The 20,104-nt window shown below is 40.1% G+C and overlaps 1 protein-coding gene across 1 annotated transcript; it reads right to left on the bottom strand.

Moving 5' to 3' along the window:
• Positions 1–1,679: 1,679 nt before the first annotated feature.
• On the bottom strand, positions 1,680–9,824 carry LOC144514107 (Na(+)/citrate cotransporter-like). The gene is made up of 12 exons (XM_078245301.1): positions 9,565–9,824; positions 8,510–8,638; positions 8,287–8,423; positions 7,818–8,038; positions 7,514–7,694; positions 7,297–7,419; positions 6,942–7,154; positions 6,708–6,814; positions 6,468–6,589; positions 5,557–5,718; positions 4,330–4,467; positions 1,680–3,360 (listed from the first exon to the last, which is right to left on the bottom strand). The coding sequence occupies exons 1-12, from the start codon at positions 9,661–9,663 to the stop codon at positions 3,235–3,237; spliced, it is 1,758 nt and encodes a 585-aa protein (XP_078101427.1). The 5' UTR covers positions 9,664–9,824; the 3' UTR covers positions 1,680–3,234.
• Between the last annotated feature and the right edge of the window lie 10,280 nt (positions 9,825–20,104).

Raw genomic sequence — 20,104 nt, 5'->3', positions numbered from 1 at the left:
AATGAGGATTCTAAAACTACATTTTACTAGATGATTGTAAAGGCGTTATTAGTTTAGCCAGCGTGGTCTGTATGAATGTACTTTGACCTAAAAAGTTCAAAGAAAGACCCTCTGTATTTCTCTGAGTCTTTAAGCTTTTAGCCTGGCTCTTGTCCACAGCTAAATTGGATACGTTGCTAACTGAAACCATCTCTACACACAAGTCTTTATGTGCAAGGAAGGATCGATTTTATCAAACAGGCTACATATTGTCCTCATGTGTAAGTGATAGAGAAAAGGTGGAAGGCCAATGTGGTTTAAAGAGCCTTCCCATCCACAAAATACTCTCAAATGCAACAGGTGGACGAGTCACAAAACATGCTTTTTGACCTCTTGTGTGCCTGGAAAATGATCTTGAATCCCAAACAACAGTATGGTAGTAACTTATTAATCTTTCTACTTGCTTACTCTGCAACAAGTAGGCCTAGCAAGTTAATAGGAATGTGTTTTTGGGGTTACCCGAGGTCTTGTGTGTGTGCATGAAACCCCAGCAATAAGACTTGTACTGTTCAGTTTCTCTACTGAAGCCTTACATGTATATATAGCCAATAATGGAGGCTATGATACGTGAGGATGTGTTTCAATTGAATGATGAGTGGGTGGCTGAGAGGCAGCAAAGGGAGAGAAATGCACTGTAATTACATAAGCTTGTTCCCCCCAGTGGGAGCCAAGATCATAGTGATCTGAACTGCTTCATGCACCCAACCGCTTATTAGTCACTTTCAAACCGTCTAACTGTCTTTTAATTGTCCAACAGAACTGAGGTCAAAGCGTTGTTGTGATCCTTTCATTTATTTCTCCCTGCTACGTTTGCTGAAGTGTAACATGTTTTCCTCTGTCACACGATACCACTGACATGGTTTGGTGCTGCCAAATATGTTGAGCCATATGATGGATGATCTTTTGTCTTGCTGTAAAACATCGTTCTCATCATGGCAATAGATCCCCTTTGGGATAGGGTTGTAATAAAGTGCTCTGAGGTCTTTAAATGGAGACATGTGAAATATCTTCTTTGAGCTCATAATGTTTATGACGCAAGACAACACTGGACAATATGATTGCCTTGACCCTTGACTCATGCAGTGTCTCGGCAACAGGACAATGACACAGAGCTCCTGCTTACGTACATTAGGTGTGGCCTTTTAGTCCAAGATTACTGTGGCTTTGCACACTGTGTTTACAGGATTATATCAGCTTTACGCACGAGACAAGAGGTCACTAAGCAAGTGGCAGAGAAACGTGTGCACTTTAAAACACAAATAATTGTCATGTAAAGTTGAGAAAGAGCCGACTGGTGATGAAAGTGGGATTATTTTGTTTTGAATGACATTATGGGATGACAATGCGCTTCTTACAGCTAAGACTGAACATTATTTCCACCTGCTTTATTAAAGCCTCTTACTTGTTTAAAAGCCATTAGTGAACACTGTTAAGAGCTTGCTGTGAAATTAGTATCTTACATTTTAAATCGTGTTTTTGTAGAATTGAAAAATATTGTGTGACTATATCACGCCTTGATCGTTAAATTACACTGTGTATGGAAAACGAATGAATTAGTCAGTACGTTGTGCTCATCCAGTGTTATTAAACCACGTTTGTAGAAGCAATGCAACAAGAAAGAAACATCAAAACTCACTATATTGAAACTCATGTATTTTATTTTAATAGTTTGTCACAAACCAATGCCATATTGTTTACTTCAGCCCGTTGGCCACAAAATACTTTATTCATAATTTCCAGTACAAAAGTCTTGAAATTGAAGAGAAAAAAAATTATGCATCGCTTCGTGAAAAACACTTCATTGAAATTAATACAGAATTCATTATTGCAGTGAGACATTTACCAATGCCAGCATATACTGTATCGATCAAAATATTGAAAATGTGTTTACAGTACAATAGGTCAGTGTGTTTGTTCAAGGCACATATAGGTTTCGTTGCATTGTAGTGATGACACATTTCAAAGTTCAGCTGATGCTGGAACCATGACAAACCACCATACATCCTGATGGTCAAAAGTACATGTTTACTTATTGTCAAGTCTCTGCTATACTGTACATATTAGCCCATTATCTATAAATACCAAAATGGCAAACCTAACCAACAGCGCTTGTTACCTATTATCTATTTAGAGAGATGTGCTTGCAAAACATTCACTGCTTGATAGCAGTAGTGGAAGACTTTTTTAACTTAGTAAACTAGTACTAGTAGTAGTAGCAACCCCACAATGTAAAAATAGTCGATCAGTCTTGCATTCAATATTTCACTTAAGGAAAAGTACAGATTTTGACCCAAAATGTATCAATAGTCAAAGTATTCATTAGGCAGCTGGATTGCCCTTGTCAGTGTTATAGTAAATGTAATGTTATTGGATTATTATGACTAATGTATTGACACATAAGTGAAATTTTAATGTTGTATCTGGTTGAGATGGGGCTCATTTGTATGTACGTTTTTTAGCATTGTACTTTCATATTATCTTAATATTGATAGGTACTAGTGGGCTAACTAAAGCTGTAAGATAAATTTAGTAGAGTAAAAAAGGACAATATTCCCCTCTGAAATGTAGTAAAGTAAAAGCAGAAGCGGCAAAAAATGTAAATCCTTTAATAAAGTACCTCAAAATTGTACTTAATTGCAGTACTAGCGAAAATGTGCAAAGTTACGTTCTTATATTATATCATATGGCTTATTGCTATTTAGATGTGGCTACACGTGACTATGTAAAACATTTCTAATAACTTTCACCTTATGAATAGCCCTTCCATTTCTTGTGATAAAAAAGAGAATTGAACAGTGTTTCTAGACTTGGTATTAATTGGTTAATTGATTATAAAATCTCTCTATGTGAGAATATAAATACTGACAGTAGGATTTATGTGATGTGTGTGAGCGTAAGGGCTCTTTCTTTAAAGTGTAACTTCATTTTGATACAACATAAATGAAAAAACGGTTTTAATTGCATTCTTCAACCAACTCTTCTTCCATTCCCAATCATATTCACCACCACTTTCTTTCACAAGCAAGACTCAGGTGTCAAAGAAAACAAGCCTTGAGGGCGGTGTATTCTAACAGCAATCGGACGCATGCGGTCCACCGTGTGGTCATGTGCTGTCGCTGTGACCAGAGGTCTTTGTCTAGCACCTGTGGATACAGAGGGCAGGGTGTGCGTGGATCTTCTATGGCAGAACCAGGCTCACACCCCAGTGACGTTGGCCCAGGCGGGGAATGAGTCCAGGTCAAACATGGCCTTGCCCCAGCTGTTGATGGCCAGTGTAATACAAAGGATGCCAATAATGTTCATGACTATTCCTGTCCTGGCCTGATGGAGAAGAAGAATACGTAGTGGTATTAAAGCAATAGTTAGACATTTTGGGAAATATGCTTGTTTGCTTTCTTGCTGAGAATTAGATGAGAAGATTGATACCACTCTTATGTCTTTCCATTAAAAATGAAGCTACAGCCAGCAGCTGGTTAGCATAGCTTAGCATAAAGACTGGAAGCAGGGGGAAACAGCTTGCTTTGTGTAAAGGTGACAGAATCCACCTACCAGCACCTCTAAATCTCACTAACATGCTGTATCTCATCAATTATCTGTATAAAAAATCTGGAACTTATGTGCTAGACTATTTCTTATTCTCACAAGTGAAGTAAGTTAAACTAATCCATATTTACCATAACGACATAAAGGTGTGTTTGGACAGAAAGCAAAGTGATTGCATAAAGTCAAAAGAGGCTTGATTAGACATCACAAATGGACGAGACGTGTCCTCGCGAGTTGACATTGTTTCAGCTTTAACAAAAAATGTTCTTATTCTAGGGCTTATGAATCTGCTTTACAGACACATACTAATGAGAGGAAAAAGGAGGGAGACCAGATGGAAATAACCAAAAAGTCCCTGGTGAGTTCATCGATCAGTCAGAGCATGAGCTGCGACACAAACACACAGGCACACTCTCATACACATAGTTGGTGCCTCTGTTTTCAGCGTTATGTAATATAACGTAGACAGCCAGTACATTGGCTGTTTGGGGCACAGCAACATAGAATGCTCAAATTTTCACATCTTGAAACGTTATCGATCATCTCAGCTGACTCTTGGAAAGAAAGCAAATAAGCAGATATCCCAAACTAGTTATTCTTTTAACCGTTTCAGATCACAACTGCAAGTGACTATGAACACAGAAACTCAGCTATCCTTACAGTGTAACAGTGGCCCTAACCCTGACAACTTTGCATGTTCAACATGTAATTTACTGAACAAACACAACCAACCGCTGCCATACTCACCATGTCAGCAACCTTGAGGTATCCATAAGAGAAGACTATAGCGTTTGGAGGCGTAGCAACAGGCAGCATGAAGGCAAAAGAGGCACTCAGAGTACAAGGCACCATGACGTACAGTGGATTGATTCCAATGGACTGAGACTGCAATAATCACACAGAAAGCTTCAACAGTCAGAGACAGGGATGAACAGAGCCTTCATCACAAAATCCACCAATCCTCCATCTGCAACCATAATCACTGACTCATATGTCAGAGTGAAAAGTGTGCAATTCTGTGCAGAGTGAGAACTCTCATTAGGTGGGTGTAATTAAGATGTAATTCCTGCAAGCGCTGGGCTGAGTCATGATATCTGAAATGAAAAGCGCTCTACATATGTAGCGATAATGGCAGACTACTGAGATGCAGAAAACTTTACTCTGTGGAATTTGCGTCTGAATTACATATCCTGCAGCACAGTAGCTTACAAGTGCACAGTAATTTCTGGTTCTCAAAATAAACAAGGGGTGAAAAAACGTAGTTTATAGTTAGTCTTCTTTAAACTATAGGCTGCATATCAGGTCACCACGATGACAGTGTTTTGTCTTGTCTGATGGTTTGTGTTTAATTCAAATAAGAAAGATTCTCTTGACAGGATGACATAAAGTGACATACCACAAGCCATTGCGGTTTCATCTCCTCACTTTCAACTGCATATGACTGTTCAGATGCTCTTTTCTTCCTATCTCTATTTTCACACGAGCGTTGGACACCACTGTGCACCCACTTTGCTTCACACTCAATAAATATCTATCTGAATACCCCTGCTTGGCATTGTCTTTCGCAACCCAGCCTTGGCGTTCTCTGGAGTGCTCGACTAGCGGGCACAGTGATGCCATTCTTCAGCAGCAGCGGGGTGGGCAGCATTACAAGGCGCTGGGCTGAATTGGTGTGTTTGGCAGGTTATAAATGGTAGGAGGGGCCCGGGGAAGGGGACCAAACACATTCAGCCTGAATGACCAAATCGATGGGTAACCAAACAGGGGAAAATAGGCCGGCTCCCACTGAGAGTAATTTCAATGCTGGACTCCAATTGGGGAAATCAGTTCAAAAGAAATTACACTATGTAGCACTTCACCTTACTGAACCACAGCTGCCAAACATAATGATCTGTCTCCTGCAGTCTGAGATCCTGTCCCTGCTTCTGCTTTGTTCACACATTATACTTTCTCTGTCTCTCTCCGAGAACTTACCATTGAGGCTAAGACAGGTAGGAAGAGAGTTGCAGTGGCCACATTACTGGTGCACTCGGTGAAGGTAGCAATCAGCAGGCATAAGATGATAGCAATTGCCCAGGGAGGGATGTTTTGCAGGGGAGTCATTTGATCTCCCATCCACTTTGAGAGTCCTGATTCCTAAAGAGAGATAGATATATATTAGCCTGGCTCCACCCTCCTACGTACTTCTGCTCAATTTTCATTTTCCTCTCTGTACAAATGAAATGTATGAGAGTCTGGTAGGACCAGGCTAGATATATATGACATAAACATATACAGGGTTAGAGTCTTTTCTGGAAATGAAAACAGTAATTATCTATACAGCTGAGTCAACGTTTGCTCATTTACTGTGAGTTTACTCTAATTCAGCTTTGTGCATCATAAAGGACAGCATCCTCTGAAATCTTACTCAGGTGTATTTGCAGCATAAATATGCAAAATAAATACAACAAAAGCAACACATTGAGGGGAACGTTTGATCTAGCAGCAGTAGGAAATGTTCGGTTTGCCAAGCTGTAACTAAATGATACGGCATTAGAAAAATAAGCCGCAAACAATGAGGCTGATTTTGATTTCTTTTTAAACGTAACGCTGGGTTACATGCTGTGCTGTTTCTTGTGAATCCCTTGTGCATAGGAAAGCAATTTGAATCCAGTGTGTGAAAGGCGAAACAACAATAAAAAATGCTATACAGAGAGGTAATTAAAGAATGTAAATACATTGAATGAAAAAAAAAGTCTTGACATTAAATAGTATAAAAAGAGTTTCATTTCATGAACTTTAAACACAGCCAACAATGAAGCCACCACCGCACTTCCCCCACCTGAGATATTATTAGTCTTGCCATATTGTGTTTAAGCTTTTGGCCCGATTTCACTGCCACTTACTTCACTGCCCTTGGCCAGAGCAAAACCTCCGCCAAGAAGAAGCACAATGCCCCATGGTAACTTCTTTTGGGCAACTTTCCAGGTGAGCAGAGGTGAAGTTGGGCCAGCAATCTGATGGGGTGCTACACATCCAATAAATTCAATGTAAGTATTGCATCATTGCACAGTCTCCAGCTCTCAAAACTTGGATATAACTGTATGAGATGTAATCTACATTTTTCCATAATTCTGCCAGCTCACCTGGGTCAAAACTTTGAGTCCTCCAGGAGCAGAATTGTGGGGGTTTAGAGGGCAGAACAAAGAGAAGGACGGCTATGAAGATTGCCACTGTGGCATCTGTCACATACCTGAGAAGTGGAGTGATGAGAGAATGAACAAACTTAGATATATGAAAGTGTCCTCAAAGCAAATAAGTAATACTCCTAAACTAGATTACTGTATGAGTGACGATAAAGTGTATTATTTTATACAAACTCTGCTTCGGAGTTGAAGATATCTGTCGCCCAGCCGCCAACAAAGCCTGGGTCCCTTGTGAACCACATCACCACCAGCAGAATGAAGAGACCTAGGACACTTATCTCTCCAAAGGACATGGACCCCAGCCGGCGATGCTCTTCACGGATCACATTATAGGCAGCAATCTCCTTCTCTGTCTTCACAGCACCACAGCCCCACGTCTTCTTAAAGCTAGAGGGGTCACACAATGGTGGGGGAAAAAAACCTTTGTGTCACCTTTATACTTAATCACACTCCTGATGCAGTAAAAGTTTCTTGATGTGGATTCAAGTCTCTGTCACTGTAATTAAGCTTTACCCATCACCAAACTCACTTGAATCCCATGAAGACAAACTGCAGCCAAAGCCAGGCCAGTGTGAGCATGAGGATCATGTTAGGGAAGGCAAAGCCGAACCAGGAGGCAAAGTTAATCACATCTCCGTTTTGAGGAAAGAGTCTAAGGGGAAACAACAAAAGAAAATATAACATTGCATTGAACAAGATTGAAAGTAATAGAGAATGACTAAAGAAAGCTTTGAGAAAACACTCACTGGTTCATCTGGCCCTTGAGCACCAGATTGGGACCGGTTCCTGTCAGCGTGGCGGTGCCTCCAATGCTGGCAGCGTAACAAACACACAGGGTCATCCCTTTACACATTCTCTGCTTTTCTGCTGCATCCTTATGCATGGCAGCCTCCACTGTGGCATCCAAGAAAGTCACCACCACTGGGCCTTTAAACAAAGAGCAAAGATGAAAAGAGCTACTAGCAACGTAGTTTTTATTGGCAGAAAAAAAAGTCTATGATACTGTACATTTTTTTGGCTACACCGTTTTTGAAAATGACCGTGGCTTACCTTGTCCTTCACTCTTTTTCTCTGTCTGTGGAAGCTGCTTGCTGTCAGGCTCTGATGTCTGGAGCTGCTCCTCTGAGCTGAGGATCTGAGGTATCTCTGCCTCACTGTCGTTAAGCTGCTGCAGCACTGCTTGGACAATAGGCACCATCATGGCTGTGGTAGCCGTGTTACTGATCCACATGGACAAAAAGGCTGTCACACCCATGAAACCCAACATCAAACTGCCAGGTAGATAAAAAAAAAAAACTTTTAGTGGAATTGGATTGGATTGGGGGCCCAAAATGTTTTACAACAATCATCAATAAAGAGAGAGGAAAAAATAATTTTATGATAGCAATAGACAACTTCACATAGTTTCCTTATCTATATCAGGTTGCTATCTAAATAGATATGCTTTGGAAATGTAGGTCTGAAAGATGAGAAGCCAAACAGAGAATCTGCTGTGGGGGTGTGCATCTGAGCCACTCACAGCGCTGGACGCACACCAACAAAGAGCAGCACTCTCAAGGCGATGCGCTTGTGCAGATTCCAGTGCTCCACGGCTACTGCAACCATCAATCCCCCCACAAACAACAGGTTTGTGTCCTTCAGGTACTGCATACACACCTGTGTCATACAGAGTACGATGTGTGTGAACAGACATTCATCCCTGCTGAGCAAATTCTACACACTGCTGCAGTTATTTTACTTACATCTTTGGATTTCATGATGCCAAACGCGGGAAATAGGAGGGTTGGGAGCAGAGCTGTTACAGCCAGTGGTAGCACCTCTGTGCACCAGTAAACCGCCATCAGGGCTATCACATAGGCACATTCTGCCTCCTGCATAAAAACATGTAAAAAAAGTTTAAAACATACAGCAAATGTGCACACACACACACACACACACACACACACACACACACACACACACACACACACACACACACACACACACGACTGTTTCTGTGATCACTGAGTATCACATAATTCAAAATTGGACATTATGATGGTTCAAAGGGTAAAGATAAGTGTGTGTGTGTGTGTGTGTGTGTGTGTGTGTGTGTGTGTGTGTGTGTGTGTGTGTGTGTGTGCTTGTTGTTCTATTGTTTTTTGGTCACCGGTGTGTACATTTACGTACATCATACTGCTTTTAGATTGATAAAAAAAATTGTCTTCAGTTTTTGCAGCCAAATATTCCTAACCTTCGTCTTCTATCAGTTTGAGACCTCATCCTCTGTCACCCTCCTCTGCTCTTTGCCATTGTTCATGGCTGCTTTGCATTGAAGTATATGTCTATCATAACATGCTTGCAGTCTTTATGCATGCCTCCATGTCACATGTAGCGGTAGCAACGCAGACTGAGCCCTTTGACTTCGTGTTCCCACGCTGGACATGGCCCTTCATGTTAACAAAAAGGAGTTAAAATAACAAGGCTTCAGAGCGCTCCAGCCTCAGGCAACACTAGACATGCAATTTGCTTAAAGTGCGCTGTTCACTCGTGAGCCTCATCAACAGGTGCAAGAGAGAATGAGTGCAAATCAGAATCATTCATTGAAACGGCATTTTTACGCAACAGTAGCGTTTTACGCGCTGAATGTAGGCAGTTAATTAGCTTACTGTGTTAAAACTGCATGCACACAAAGTAAAATGTTTCCCTAATTAAACTAACTTTTAAAAAATATTTAAAGTGTAGGCTTACGGCTATTTTGCGGCAATTTTTTTCATCTAAATTAATCTTAATTTAATTCATTCAATCAGTGACTTACCGATGTCCCGATCACTAAAGGCAGTGGAAGAAGAAGAAATGGAGCTGAGAAGAGGATAAGCTCATTCTTAACAGAGCGAAGATATTTGAAGAATGCCATCGTGAAAGAAAACGGAGAAAATGAGGCTTTCGCACTATGGGTCGCGCTATTGAGGCACAGAGGAGAGGAAGAGGGGGGAATCCCACAGCATATAAAGGAGAGAGAGAGCGAGAGAGAGAGAGAGAGAGAGAGAGAGAGAGAGAGAGCGAGAGAGAGAGAGAGAGAGAGAGAGAGATTTGCTTGGATGCTCACACCCAAAACAAAAGAGCTGACTGATTTTTCTCAGAATCAACACAAATAATCACAAACGTTATTGCTACTGGCTGAACTTCTGAGTAAACTTGAGGTTCCTGCATATTGACAGGTGCTTTGATCTGGAGCCATTACTTCATTAACTTGGTTCTAACTTAGTTAGTGTAGTGAATAGGATTATGTCAGTCATGACTGTTAAGAACTTCTCTAAGGCAATAGTGACTACGTTTATTCATGTCTGAAGGAAGATAAGTTGAATACTTGTAGCTTTTGCATAATGCAGAGGTGGTCTGTGATGCACTGTGTTGTGAAGTAACATGTAATCTGAAAAGAACAAGATATGCCTTGCAGATCACAATGTCTCACACAATGTTTTCCAGAAGCAATAGATTTCAACATAAAGGTGACTCATATGACTACACAGGGGCGGTTATTTGAATCACTACTGCTCCACCTAATTATTTTTGTTGACGAATGGGCCAGTGAATTGAAATTATCTTCATCATAAGTACTGCTGTTCTATCAGACAAATATAAATAAAGGGCAGCCAGGGCCGTAACCTGGATTTCATAAATACTGAGGTCATGAGTCCAGCTTTTCTCAGTGAGACCCCACACACCTGAGACATATTTACCTAGCCATCAAAAAAGCTTGTGATGATGGTTTAAATGCTGTTTCATACACTGCAAGGATATAAGTGTGATGTAAAAATAATAAATGCCTTTGAAATTGAAAAAAAGTCAAATGTAAAGATTGTTGATATATTAAATATCAAAATCAATTGGTTGGTGTCAAGCATGGTAGCCACTCCAAGGTGGATATTAATGGTACTCTAAGCGATGTCACACATTTTTTAGGCTACAACATTTTTTGTCACATACAGCAAACATCTCCTCACTATCCGCTAGCTGCCTGTCCCCTGAACACACTGTAAAAAACATCTCCTTACTATCTGCTAGCTGCCTGTCCCCTGAATACACTGTAAAAACATCTCCTCACTATCTGCTAGCTGCCTGTCCCCTGAACACACTGTAAAAAACATCTCCTCACTATCCGCTAGCTGCCTGTCCCCTGAACACACTGTAAAAAACATCTCCTCACTATCTGCTAGCTGCCTGTCCCCTGAACACACTGTAAAAAACATCTCCTCACTATCTGCTAGCTGCCTGTCCCCTGAACACACTATAAAAAACATCTCCTCACTATCCGCTAGCTGCCTGTCCCCTGAATACACTGTAAAAACATCAGCCCGGGCTCCACAAACCCCAACAAAAACAAACTGGCCAACCTGCACCACCAAACATAACAAACAGTCTTCTAGCGTTCCGGCCAATAACCGACAAGAAGGATTTGGGGGTGGGGGTTGGGGGATTAGTGCGCGGAAGCACGGAAGGGAGGGGGAGGGGACGGGATGAGGAGGAGGGAGGGGCGAGCTACCCTCGTTATATTGAAAATACTTCAAACGTCAACAAGAAGTGCCCTCACCCAACATCGCTTAGAGCACCTTTAATATAATAACGCTCCATTATGTAACCTTAATGCAGGCCTGCCATTAGAAATTATGAACAGGGGGACACATTTTCCAAATTGGTCCCTAATTTATCCACACCGTTTCAGCACCATAGACCTTTGCATGCTGTAAACCCCCCTGATAGCGGGCCTGCCTTAATGACACAATGACAGTTTCTGTAGAGTTAAGCAAAATTGAATTGAGACAGGGAGATAAGCCTTTAAGCAGCATGTTGCTTCCTGAGAGCCGAGAGCACCCACCTTAAAAATGTGTAGCTGCAATTTCAAAATGCCTGTATTCTGTACATTAAATTAAGTAATTACACATTCTTCTGTGTGTTTCTGCTGACCTGAATACTTCTGCCCATCTACCCTTCACCAAAAAGAAACATCTTTACAGCCTTTCAAATGCCTGTGTCTCCCAGAACACATAAACTATCACTGTGAGTTTGTTAGTTTCAGTCCGATTTAAGAATAGGTCACTAACTAAAAGGCAAATTGGGAGAACTATGTTGGGCATGTCGGCAAATGGCCACCACTTCCCCAGAGGTAAATCTATTAGATTGACTTTATTTGTGGGTATTAATAAATGTATTGCTTTGTTTGCATGATTATGTAAACATTATAGGAAACCCACAGGGTGCATGAATGCCCAGCCAAAGTGATTTGTGTGTTTTTGGTAATAGTATGTTTGGTAACAATCAATGTAATCCCCCCTCATGCCAGAGGAAAGCCTGGCTTTCTCAAATGTATGACAGTAAATTCAATATAAATACATTTCTTTATCAGCAGTCTTCATATTTTGTGGTTTTCTGTATTGTGTAAGTCACACAACTATGTTTGCATCAAATGTAACCCTGTGGTTTCTGTGTTGTTTGGTTTTCATTTCATGGCAAACTTAGAGATAGAGATAGAGAACTATGTTTCTCTTCTAGTGCTTTTATAAGATGACAGTAAAAAATATTTTGAGTGATATGACACTATACAAAAGTACAAATAGTATTTATTGGAGTGATACTCTATATAATTTAAATATAATTCAATGTATGCTTTATTGTGTCCGCCCTATTGTTATGTACTCTAAATGTACACTATTTGCAGTGAATGCTTTAAACCAAAACCAACACTGTGCTTTGGGCCATAACAGTCATTGTGCCTGGCAGTACTATAAAACTACTAAGAGCAGAACTAAGAGAAGACATAAAAAATGCTGAGCCAAGGAATGTCATGTTTTTGGCTGTATCCTTTCTATAAAAGTGCTAACAGTAATTATGCTGCATTGGCGGTATGCTGAGATGAGAAACACTTTACATTTTGTCCCTGTAATTGTGAGTCTACAACCCAGTGTGGAATTTCAACATTCATAGCTATAGACTCTTTTTTTTTTTACCAATGGTTAACCCTCTGCACCCTTAGGTATTTTTGACAACTCATGGTCCGTCTGGTTTTATTTTCTAAAAAAGCTTTTTAAAACATCAACCCTGTTGTGCACAGTCAACATTGTAACTCATATAAAGGACAAACTCTTTACATTTCTTCAAAAAAGGCCCAAACTTACACCAAAACTCAAAACAATGATGTCATTCTTCTCTGTAGAACGGTTTAGAATGGTAATAGACGATCTTTGGTCACATCTTACTATTCTGACTTCGAGTGATCTCTCCTCACAATAAACAATCTTTGTTGTCCCTCAGGTGACATATTGACGGCCTTATATGGGCCTAATGTGTGACGGACCTGCCTTCTATTGGTTTACAAGACATAAACAGAGAGAAATATTGTACTTTTTACTCCACTATATTAATCTGTTACAGCTTTAGTTACTATTGACTTTACACATTACGATTACTGCACACAAAACACATTTAGTTTATAAAATCTGATATTTTATTAGAAATGAAACTAGCCAACAATATAACGGCCTACAAGTCCAGGGGTCCATTTCAGAAAGCAGGAGTCTGTTAACCCTGCGATGAGGGAAACAGAAAGGGAGGTTAATCAATCCTGAGAGAGAGGGGGTACTCCAGCAAGTTTCAGAAAGAGAGGGAACTTAACCTCAGAGTTAGTTACTATGGTAACTTAACCTCAGAGTCAGTTACTATGGTAACTGAGTCTGTGAACCTAACCTGGTCGGGAGCAGGTTTTCTTCTCTCAGTCTCCTCCCTCTGACACAGCGCTCTTTCATTTCCTCATTCATTCAGTCAGTCTGTATCAGGCGCATTTTAGACCAGTTTGTTATCTACATGAATAAAAAAAACAGGGTTGGTTTATTAACCGTGTTAGGCAGACTATAAAACGTTTTTTTTTCTCAAAACATGGCATGTCCTTGTGTTGAGGATCCCGTTGATGAAGAAGCTGGATTACTTCTCAGGGAGTTAAACATATGTCTGGAGATGATATTGAGGCCTGACTATAGATGTATTTTCATTTCCAGATAACTACCTATTTGAGTGGTATCGTTTTTCTTCCCAGTCTATCAGTTATGTATCCTACATAACCTTATCCATCCTCATATCACTAACGTCACCCATCATCAATATGCTCTACATCCCAGCACATTCTTTGTGTCACATTATGTCTGTTTTTGCAAACGGCAGTTTTCTTTACAACATTGTTGATGCGGAGCATATTAGTAAAGCCACTGTATAGCAAAGCGCCGTCAGAAGAGTGTGACTCGCTCTGAAACGTGTTTTAAACGTTGTTGTAGTGTTCCCTGGACACAAACCAGTAAGAGACATTAAAAAGGAGTTCCACAGGATTGCAGGTGAATGATGTAAACCCTTGAAATAAAAGATTATGAATTATAATTCTGTTAATGATTGTGCTGCAGCCTCAGAATGGGAGTAGTAGGCGTAGGACTTTTTCACCTGCAGGATTGCACCGAAATGAAATAGTTTATAGGTTCAATACCATTTCACCAGTATTGTTATACTTATTATATTATATTAATACACTATATTGGAATGGCATTTACTCTTGCAGCAATTTTTTTCCCACTCAAATTCTCTCTCTCTTGCAGCAGCCGCTGTGTTGTTTTTTTTAAGTCGTTGTGTATGCGCATGAGTATTTCCGCCGACCCGTTTGTTTATGGTTGTTGCCATGGTGAATCATAGTATCATGGCTCCATTCATGCTGCCTTTTTATAGTGGTGGTGCACACGCTTAACTCTGAGTGAACCTGCTCTGAGTTGATTGAACCACCTCTAATCAGATGTTCTGGAACCAAAAACTCCATCTTTAGTCTGTTTCCATCCAGTTTCCAGTTCATCCAGTTTCCATCTCAGGGTAAATCAACTCAGAGTTCAGGGTTAGACTCAGAGTTCAGGGTTAGACTCAGAGTTTGTTAAACCTCCTTCCTGAAACGGGCCCCTGATGAAATGATGAGACCATTAAACACACAACTGTTTGGATCCTTTACACTTTCTACACTGTTTTAATACTTTAACTACATTTTTCTGATGATACTTACAGACTTTTTCTGAAGTAAAATTTTCAATGCAGGACTTTTACTGTAACTGAGTATAGTTACAGTGGGGTATTAGTACTTTTACTGCAGTACAGGATCTGAATACTTCTTCCAGTGCTGTTGACAACAATAAAAGCAGACGTAGTGTTGACCATGGTAGATGATAGGGGCTGGCTGCCGTTCAGTAAACAGTTTACTTTGAGTTGAAGATTACAGAATATGGGATTCATTCCTAGGTAACACATTATCTTTATTAATAAAATCTTCTGCCATATTATGAGTCAGAAAGAAAAGTCTGGAGAATGTCTCAGAGACACAAAGTCATCTTTGTGTTAACGGTAGTTAACAAACTTTTAGCTAAAAGATACAGAAACATGCCCTCAACTGGATGCAAAAGTAACATTTTCATCCTTACTCTGTCCATTTATGGGATGATAATAATAGTAATCATTAGACATGTTCATGCAGCTGGGAGAGCCAATTTTGTTCACGTGTTTAGCTTGGTAAATTGCTCTTTAATACAAATGTATATTTAGCTTTGAAAAGGTCAATAATCTGAAGTGGATTTCATGGAACTGGCAGTGTTTCCCTCTCCACTCTCCTGTATGATAATATTACAGTTCATCTTCAAAACTCTATTAAGAGTATATGCTTACAATACACAACACACGTCAACGTGTCTCATCTAGATCTTGTTTCATTGAATATTTCAGGCCTCTTTTTCTGTTTTCTGTTTTTACATTTTTGTCTCCTTTTTGTGTGTTTTCCTGGCTTTGTTTTAGAACATGCTGTGACAGACCCTAACCCACTCTGACCCTAACCCACCCTAACTCTAACCCACTCTAACCCTAACCCAACATCTGGATGTCCAAGTGAACTCCAGTTTGCTCCAAACTCTGTTAAGAGTACTTTTAAAATAAACTACACAAGTGATTAATTGTCAAGTGTCCCAGGATTCTTGTCAACTTGTGATTCCATTGAAACAGTATGGAGTTTGCATGTGAGGAGACCTAAAGACAGAAGTCTCCTGCAGTCAGTTAGCTTGAACATGACGGTGGGTTATCCTTGATGAACAGTGACATCTAGTGTTCACATTGCAGGAAAGCCAGTTCACTTTCTACAGCCTTTAAAAATAAGACTATTTTACAAGAGAACAGAAAGATTTAAATGATTCAACATCCCATTTTGATTCTGATTTGTAAAGCAGTTGGCCTGTGATTCTTAAACGGGATGGTTTTCTTCTTCAACAGTCCTCAGGTCTGCTTCTTAAAGAGGATGGTTTTCTTCTTCAACAGCCCCACAGTCCTCAGGTTTGGGCTATAGAGGCTCCTGGTTTGGTTTCAGGTGTCTCCTTTATGAAGTGGTAGTACTGGAAACATAAACACTTAATTATTCTCATCTTGACAAACTTCTGCGTTGTGTTGGAGTTTCTTCAAACAAGATACTGTGACAGAGAGATCTCTCTGTCGATCTGTTTATTCTGTTGACAAATACACAACCAGCCCCTCCTAAAGCTTAAGATTAAAGCTGCCACTCTTTAATCTTTTAGGAGGTTTTCCATCTTCCACGTTTACAGCAGAGGAAAAAACATCAGTCATCACTCGGCGCCAGCTGAGTTTCAGATGTGATTAATGACAAACCAGGGAGGGGTTAACATTTAGTAATCACTGGGACAGAGGTGGAGATGGAGGACGACACAACCCACCAAACCAACCACAGGCACGCTAAATCACGCAGAAATATACATTAACTTAACATATGCTAAGGACCGTCTGCAATTACACACTTTGCATGTAAGTAATTTTTTCATTGAAAACAGGTGAACTTGTGTGATGTCAGCTTGTTAAATGTGAATATGTTCTAGTGTCTTCTCTCCTCTGGGACAGGAAACTGAAGTTCTTTGAGTTGTGGACAGAACAAGACATGTGGGGACATCATCTTGGGCTTTTTGGGAAACACTGATCCACATTTTAGAGACCAAACAACTCATCCATTCATTCAGACAATAATCCACACATTAATACATGATAAAAATAAATGTTGTAGTTGCAGCTCTTTGAGAAGATTAAGTGGAAGATCCTTAATGCCTGGTGCAATGGTTCCTGCAACCAAGAAGTTAACATGATAACTTATAAAAAGCTACTTGAGTGCAGGAGAGGAAGGAAGCCTGAAAGCTTCTTCAGAGTCCTCCCCTAATGTTGGAGCCGACATTAGGATTTAGATATTATCTTTTATTTTGATGAATGGTGCATAATTATATTGATATTAAGAGGAATATATATAGTGAATTCTAACTTCTAAAACCCAAAACAAAGAAGTCAAATATGATATGAAAGGTACCTGTGTTGGGTTCAAACCTTCTTGCTACCAGAGCAAAATGAAGTAAATACAGGAATATAATAACAGAAACAATAAATTAATACACATTTGTATTTAATTTTTTTTACTTAGTGAAATTTTTTTTGGAAGGGAAACTATGTTGTATGTGCAATTTATGGCATGTACAGACTTTTCCATGTACTGCTTTTTTTTTTTTACTTTTACGACATACTATATTTTAATATATTTTAATTAAACTTGAGATCAACCCCCCCTCTGTAGCCACGCCCCCTATCAGCATCAGTAGCCCCGCCCCTCTTCCTCCATAGCACCCTCCTCTAGGCCTCTGTAGCCCCGCCCCTCCCAGCCTGTAGTTTAGAGAGCAGCTGAGGCTAGCAGCTGTAGAGCAGACAAACATTTCCACTTCTCCCTCCTTGAGTTACCGGATTATTGGAACCAAACCGGAGCCGCTGAGTGGTGAGACTCTGAAGAGACTAACAAAGCCGGTTCCGGTGAGTTTGACTGTTGGTGTCCAGTTTAAACAACAGGTTGAGTTCAGTCAGCAATCAGCTCATTAATCAATCAGCGTTACCTGCTCATTGTTGTTCAGTCCTTCACCTGTCTGCTGCATTTTGTTGTTTCGGTAAAAGAGAGAATCTTGAGTTAATATAGTGTATGGTTATATTGTTCTGAAAATGGCTCTGAAATATTTAATGAGTTTATTTGTGTTTATTGGAGAAAACTATTCCTCCACCTATATGTTAACCTAACTTCTGTGTAGTAAAACTGTTTATTTCTGTCATAAGCTGACTTACAAGAACTTAAATATATATTTATATGTGTTATGATATAGACTTTATTGAATAGTCATTTCCCTTATTGGCTGTTGCTATTTTGGCAGAAATGCACATGTGCAAAGCTTCACGACACCAGCCTTGCTCCAGCGGCAAGAACAGGGGTCCGTTTCAGACGAAACGATGAGGGAAACTCTGGGTTTCCCGTTTCAGAAAGAGAGGTAACTTAACCTCAGTCAGTTACTATGGTAACTGAGTCTGTGAACCTAACCTGGTCGGGAGCAGGTTTTCTTCAAGAAACCTCGAGTTTCTCTCAGTCTCCTCCCTCTCATACAGTGTCAGAGGGAGGAGACTGAGAGAAACTCGAGGTTTATTCTCACTCATTTCCTCATTCATTCATTCATTCAGTCTGTATCAGTCAGTTATCTGCATGAATAAACACTTAATAAATAAAACTTATTGTTAGGCAGATTATAAAACGTTTTTTTCTCAAACATGTCATGTCCTTTTGTCGACGATCCCGTTGATGAAAAAGCTGTATTACTTCACGGAGAGTTTACGTCGGGAGATGGTATTGGTAGGTTACCTTTTATTGTCAGTATGCATTTTGGGTAACCAAAAGTCTTATTGGAAGTGTCCGTAGGGCATCTTGCCAAACACATGGACATACATTTACAAATAACTGTGTAATCTACTCATCTTTTCTTCTATATTGATCTACTTTTATACACACCTGGTGCTAAGCCTCAGTTGTGTTTCTCAACTGACTGGGCTGAAATGTGGTCAGCTGGAAAGAATAAACAATATTCTAGCCTCTGTACCTCTGTGCCAGTACATCACACATTAATTTATTAACGTTTCGTAAGAAACTACAGGGTCTCAGCTTTCTAAAGAGCTCAGGCATTTGATGGTAGGCCAAAATTGGTTGGGAACAGTGCCCTCGGAAGTAGGCACAGTGCAATGTTGAGGAAGGAAAATCTAGAAATGGCCCATACCAGATCATGTTAAGCCAGTACATTTTCTGAGGTGCCGCATATCGGGCAGTGACCCAAATTAGGACAATCCACCCCCTACATCATGTGCTGATAGCCTGGCTCCGCCCTCCTACGTACTTCTGCTCAATTTTCATTTTCCTTCAGTACTACGTCTGGGTTTGCGGTATATTCGCAGGTTTTCTCCAGCCAAATCTTTACCGGTCCAATCAGCAAACCGAGGGAGTGGCTGAGAACGATGACGTTGAGGTTGTGCGCTAGTTTGAGTTGTAGTTCTATAATGGCGGCAGAGAAAGATGCAAGCGAAGCCATTCAGTCCGTTGTGGCAACGCTGGCGAATATCCAGAAGTTAAAGCCTGAGTAAGAACAACTTTTGCTGAGTTTTGTTGGTGGCCATGATGTTGTGGCCCTCCTCCCCACGGGGTTTAGGAACAGTTAGATTTTCCAGCTCGCGCCGTTAGTGGTGAAGGAGTTGGCTAAGGCTAATGCTAGCGATGCTAAGCCGACGTCACGACCAAACGTTAGTGATTGGTTATGGCAGATCCAGAGTGGCTCTGGGCAGATCCAATAGTTTTAAACTTCAACAGAGTACCCGCCTTCAAGGAAGTTAAAGCAACACTATGTAACTTTTTCGGTTTGGGTCCCCCTAGGACCAGCCTAATGCCCTAAAGCTATCCCTAATGAATCAGGTGACACAGTCAATGGGAAAACATATTTGGCAATTAGGGGTCAGTGCAAAGTTAGGAATTGTTGCAATAAAATAGTCAAAATCTTGATATTTCAGCTGAAATATGTCCCTAATTCAATAGTAGATATGGACATGTTGGGCATCAATGGAAAGGTGAGGAGCCTTAGTATGTGAATCAGCTTAGTGATAAATAAATAAATAAATGAATAAATAAAAAAATATATATATATATATATATATATATATATATATATGTATATGTATATGTATATGTGTGTGTATATGTGTGTGTGTGTGTGTATATATATATATGTATGTATGTGTGTGTGTATATATATCCATCCATCCATGGATGTATGTGTGTGTGTGTGTGTATATATATATATATATATATATATGTATGTGTGTGGGTGTGTATATGTATGTATACTATGGTCTTTTAATCACTTTTTTCGACATACTATATATACTATGATTTTTAT

This window comes from Sander vitreus, chromosome 3 (assembly GCF_031162955.1).
Source record: "Sander vitreus isolate 19-12246 chromosome 3, sanVit1, whole genome shotgun sequence".
Lineage (NCBI taxonomy): Eukaryota > Metazoa > Chordata > Actinopteri > Perciformes > Percidae > Sander > Sander vitreus.
This window is presented reverse-complemented; position numbering and strand designations above follow the sequence as displayed.

What these genes read in the sequence shown, in the direction of transcription:
- LOC144514107 (XM_078245301.1), bottom strand. Translation starts at nt 9,663, where the DNA reads ATGGCATTCTTCAAATATCTTCGCTCTGTTAAGAATGAGCTTATCCTC. An exon ending in GCATCATGAAATCCAAAGAT is followed by an intron (nt 8,424 to 8,509) that starts GTAAGTAAAATA and finishes TGTATGACACAG; the next exon opens with GTGTGTATGCAGTACCTGAA. An exon ending in CTCTGGCCAAGGGCAGTGAA is followed by an intron (nt 5,719 to 6,467) that starts GTAAGTGGCAGT and finishes ATCTCTCTTTAG; the next exon opens with GAATCAGGACTCTCAAAGTG.